The 5,000-nt window shown below is 41.3% G+C and overlaps 1 protein-coding gene across 12 annotated transcripts in view; it reads left to right on the top strand.

Moving 5' to 3' along the window:
• The window catches only part of LOC125042121 (baculoviral IAP repeat-containing protein 6-like), a 70,195-nt gene that overhangs the window by 34,349 nt on the left and 30,846 nt on the right, over window positions 1–5,000 (top strand). For 10 of the 12 annotated variants that reach the window (XM_047637647.1, XM_047637597.1, XM_047637663.1 and 7 more), the window contains exons 12-22: window positions 1–102; window positions 333–468; window positions 584–725; window positions 982–1,208; window positions 1,442–1,626; window positions 1,839–1,981; window positions 2,350–2,485; window positions 3,114–3,282; window positions 3,459–3,608; window positions 3,722–4,088; window positions 4,382–4,518. The exon at window positions 1–102 is cut by the window's left edge and continues 30 nt beyond it. In XM_047637647.1, the coding sequence (XP_047493603.1) occupies window positions 1–102; window positions 333–468; window positions 584–725; window positions 982–1,208; window positions 1,442–1,626; window positions 1,839–1,981; window positions 2,350–2,485; window positions 3,114–3,282; window positions 3,459–3,608; window positions 3,722–4,088; window positions 4,382–4,518 (1,894 nt within the window). The remainder of the gene's footprint in view (window positions 103–332; window positions 469–583; window positions 726–981; window positions 1,209–1,441; window positions 1,627–1,838; window positions 1,982–2,349; window positions 2,486–3,113; window positions 3,283–3,458; window positions 3,609–3,721; window positions 4,089–4,381; window positions 4,519–5,000) is intronic. The other 2 variants (XM_047637616.1, XM_047637610.1) reach the window with 2 other exon arrangements.

The raw sequence follows: 5,000 nt of genomic DNA, 5'->3' as shown, positions 1-5,000 counted from the left end.
TGAGATCATCCAAGCTCAGAAGCAGAGACGAAACCCCCAGCACCTGCAACAGCATGCGGAAGACATGGACACAACCCGTACTTGGCGACTGGAATCAGACAGGTGAGGCACTTAGATTGGCTTCACATCTGGTGGGGAATGTGGATTAAGATTTGTTTAACTGTGTATGATCAGAGACATTTTTGCAGGAAGATAACTTGTGGAAAATGAGTCATATCTGCTTTTATTAACACAGACTTAACGTACCTGTAGAAAAATTTAATTTTCCTGTTTAAGTAGTGACTCATGCTTTTGTAGAAGAGAGAACTTAAAGATCATTTCTTTCCCTAAAGTTCAACTTGGGACGAGCATTTGTTTGAGCTGCTTCTGCCGGCCGGGGCAGGCGGCACAGGTGGTGTTCAGGTGGGACACATTGATCTCAAACTGAACTTTATCCCTGGACCACCTAACCCACTCCCAGTTCTTCAGGTAAGCATTTTATTGTCACTTTTTTTTCCTATTTTAGATAACTTTGTGTTTCTTAAATGAGGATGTAGTTTTCTAATGAATTTGAAGATATTTCAGTGATCATTTTTATTTCCAGGTGACCTTACTGCGGCAGAATCTGACTACTCCACGACGTCAGAACACCCAGCAGGGCAGTACCTCCTCGAATGCCACCAGCAGTGGCTCCCCCTCGCAGACTCAGGCCTCCTCATCATCCAATATTCCTGATGATGTCTTAGGTTTGTTTGATCAACATGGTTTTGTTTGTAAGAATTTTGAATGAGGGGAAGATTTTAATTTACTGGGGGGAATGGGGTTGTAATGATCAATTTCTTTAATTCTTTGTTGCAAGATTTTTTTGGTTTTAGATAATTTTCAATTGTTAAAGTTTAATAAGTTTATTTATATAGACTGGACCTTTTTTTTATGATAGAATTGTACCCAGTTTTAGTTACATCACACTCATATATACCACTGCATCCTCTATTCTCACAGAAGATTACCCAGAAAACCCGGTATTGACGAAGGAGTTCCAGTTCACCCACAATGCTGAAATCCTCTGTGGTCCTGTGACAGTCAACCGATGCATGGACCTCTCTGGCCAGGGAGCCAATGTCACCCTCACCTCACCCAGTCTGCTGGCTTGCCGCACCAGGACATACCTTGTGCACATCAAAGCTTTACCGCCAAAACTGCAGCAGCAACAGCAGCAACAGCAACAGGTCAGGAAAATATTCAGTTGATTTGTGTTTTTTAAAATGTTTTCTTACCATTGTCATTTGTAAGTTTTCTTGGGATATATTGATATTTTATTTGCTTAACAATTTTTCTTAGCCCATGCAGCTACTACTTTTGTCTTTTGAATATTGAGGCCACAAATGTTATGGCCAGCTGTCATATTGTATGTGCAACGGCTCCAAACACATGATTATACTTTGGCCTCCCTTCCACCTAGGACCTGCAGAAGAACAGTGACCTAGACCTTGTGACTCAATACATGCCTCCACAATCATCTACCTTCTTGGACCGCCTTGCTGCCTCCTCAAATAAGCGTGTTGAATTAGTTCGTGGCTGTGATATTATCCAAGAGCTTTCCATTACTGTTAGATGCTGTGCAAAGACAACCATTCTACATGACAGGTAGGTACTTTCTTGTTATTATCAATTGATATTTGGTATTGGTGTGTGTTGATGGATTATTTTATTGGGTAATGATGGCAGGGAAATCTCTCTAAGGGTCATGTCTGTCTTTACTTCTTTTTCCTGATTTTAAAATTTTCTGTTTTTCTGAATGATTTCCCTGTGATATTAATGATATATAAATGTACCCTTCTTCCCCATCTTTTTCACAGGTTGCAGAGACTATCAATTGTGGAAAATGAAGCTTTCCACAAAAACCTGATCGAGGCTGTTATCTCCGACAATTCTTCTGACCACGTTCGTCACCGAGCGCTTGACCTTCTGCTGTGGATCACGTCAATACACACAGCAGCAAGTGAGTCCAGGCCTGTGTCTTGTTGCAGTCCATGCTGATGGGATTATTGAAGTCATTATTATCTAATGTATTGCTTAGATGTTATGTGTGAAATATGATTCCCCTTAGAGTTGAGGTAATTTTTTTTTCTCCTTTTACACACACACATGCATATATGCGTGTGTATGTGTACATGCACCTACCCCCCCCTCTCTCTCTCTCTCTCTCTCTCTCTCTCTCTCTCTCTCTCTCTCTCTCTCTCTCTCTCTCTCTCTCTCTCTCTCTCTCTCTCTCTCTCTCTCTCTCATATGTATATCAATCTCTCTCTATCTTGTTTATCACTGTCATTAATATCCCCATTCATTTTATGGTTATATTTCCCTTCACAGTCGATGACCGTACCGTAAGTGTTGGAATTATAACACTGCTGCAGCTGCATCTGTCAGGATTAGTGCGCTCCTGTGTCCTGCTTGCTGACCGTAGCATTGCACACAAAACTGCCAAGATCATAGTGACTGCTTTGGAGTAAGTGAAAGGAGTTTATTTCCCCGAATATATATATATATGTATTTAAATCTACTTATATATTATTACTCTTTATTTATTTTTTCATAAGATAGATTTTTAGTGTTTTCAGAACTTTATATATTATTACTATTGAAGGATGTATTATTTGATTCCCTTTGTTGTGTATTAGCTTTTAGCTGAGTAGTGCATTAACCCAATGGCGACGGGTCACGGCTATTGCCGTCATAACAATACACACGATGTGCGGCGTGCAGCTGTCCGCAGCGGCGCCGCGCCAAAACGCCCCGAGGCAATGATTCGGCTTGAGGGACCGATATCACGCGCTCAGAGTCGGCGCGCTGCCGCCGTTCGCCAGAGCGTAGAGTTTTTTTTAATTTGCTATACCCGGCGCCATTGGGTTAATTAAAGTTGTTGTGTCTGATTTAACTTCTAGAATGTTTAGATGAAGACCTTTTTCCCATTTCCCTGTTAGTCTTTAATTTTACTTAGATTTAAATTTGTATATTTTAAAAGTACCTAATTCTCTCAAGTATGAACCTTTGAAAAAAGGGGGGGAAAAACCTTGCCAAATAAAGCTGCACATGATGTAAGTAATGATAGCACAACTCCATTCTGCGTTGCGCAGGGGTTCGCGGGTTGTGGAGGGAGGTTCAGTATTTGGCTGGGCAGTACTGGAGGCCCTCCTGGAATGGCTAGACCACATCCTCCAGTGCCAGAGTGCCGGGGCTCTCCACTGGTTCTTCACACTGCTGAATCACGTCAAGTGGTGCAACCCATGGGGCACAGCCAGGAAGGTGGGTTGCTTACTTTTCTTTTTGTTCCTTTTTTTTTTTAATTTTCTATCTTGTCCATCTCTTCTATTCTTCTTTGTGTTTTACCTCTTGTTAATCTCAAGAACAACTATGGTGCTTTTTCATATATGAACAGTACAATCTTTGTCGTGCAACTCTTAAGCATTTTTTCTCTGCAGGTTACTCAGCTGTTGTCCACTGTATCGGAGGCTGTCAGCGGGAAGGTGGATCCATTACACGCAGTATTACAAACAAAATTTAATCTCTACGGGACACCTTTTGAGAGGGAACTCTTTGATATCGAGCCTCCACTACTCGCTAAGCAGACAGTAAGGCTTTTTATGTTGAAGAAAATATACTTGGTTTTATCAGTATTGGAATTGCATTTGCTTCTTGATGTATATCATCATCGTTGCATTTATTCCTCTTCCCTTCTCAACAGATCAATGGTAACAATGTTGGCCATTCAGGCTCTAGCCACAGCACAAGTAATAACAATAACAACAACAACAACAATATCAGCTTTGGAAGCTCTAGCCTTCAAGGGGGTCCAGGAGGAGGTGTGCAGAGCTCCTCGTACACAACCTGTAAAAATCACGGCCCAGGAACCACAGGCGGCTACCCATACTCTGTCATGGGGCGAGATGATAGTGACATTGGAGGTCTCCTTGGCAGAGGTGGAGCCCAGGGCAGTGCATCCCTCGGGCTAACACACACCAGTGCTCTCTGTGGCCTTCTGGAGGTTGAGCCATTGCACTTCACACTTCACATGGCCAGTGATGGCACCAAGATGGAAAGGGCCTCATCAGGTGAGTGTCTGACTATGCTGAGATGGGAACATATGTACTATGTTATATATAGATTTATAGGTAGATAGAAATCAGGGTTGTGCAGATCAGAGGTAACCTCTCCCCTCCTCATTAGGGAATTGTTAAAAAAAAAAAAAACAGTGAAAAATATGCAAAATGCAGGGAGTGTGGAAAGACTAGCTTGCAGAGAATCATTGTAGTAGTGAGAGTAGTTGAAGGTTAATAGTCAGTGTGCAAGTGCATATCCTTCCTGTTCAAGATCTGCAAACAGAAGAGTCCTCTTTCTCTGTCAGGTACAGGTCACCCTGGCAGTCCCTTTATGATGCAACCGTTCACAATCCCAGGGGGCCTAGACACCAATGCCCTCTCCCAGGTTGAGGCCTCCACCAGCAGCGGCACAGCCAAGGCAGTCGATGTGTCTGTCACCATGGTAAGTTCACAGTCATGTTTCCTTATTTTCAATTGTTGTTCTTTTTTTTTTGTTGTTAGAACCTATTGATGTTGGGCTAACATAAATTACCCTGTCCTCTGTGATTTAATTTATTGATTTTGTTTACACTTGGAAAGCTGCACTAGTTCTTAGTCACTAAGGAATCAGTTGCTAGGTCTTTGTGATCTCACCTGTTTACCCTGTTCCTTGAATTTTTTTAAAGATGTTTATTTTTATTACTACTAGTATTGTTTGTAATGTTGTAATGCTAAAAAGGTTAATAATGGTAATAGCAGTAGAAGTAAAAACAATCCTCAAAATTCAAAGAATAGGTTAAACAGGTGAGACAGTTAGGCCTATAATTAATGCCTTGTTGACATAAGCACCTGTGAAGACAAATGCTGTTATTACCAATATCATCCACTATTTATTACAAGTTTAATTATTATTATTTCACTGTTATTGGTAGATGTAGTAGTCAT

This window comes from Penaeus chinensis, chromosome 3, assembly GCF_019202785.1.
Source record: "Penaeus chinensis breed Huanghai No. 1 chromosome 3, ASM1920278v2, whole genome shotgun sequence".
NCBI lineage: Eukaryota > Metazoa > Arthropoda > Malacostraca > Decapoda > Penaeidae > Penaeus > Penaeus chinensis.
This window is presented reverse-complemented; position numbering and strand designations above follow the sequence as displayed.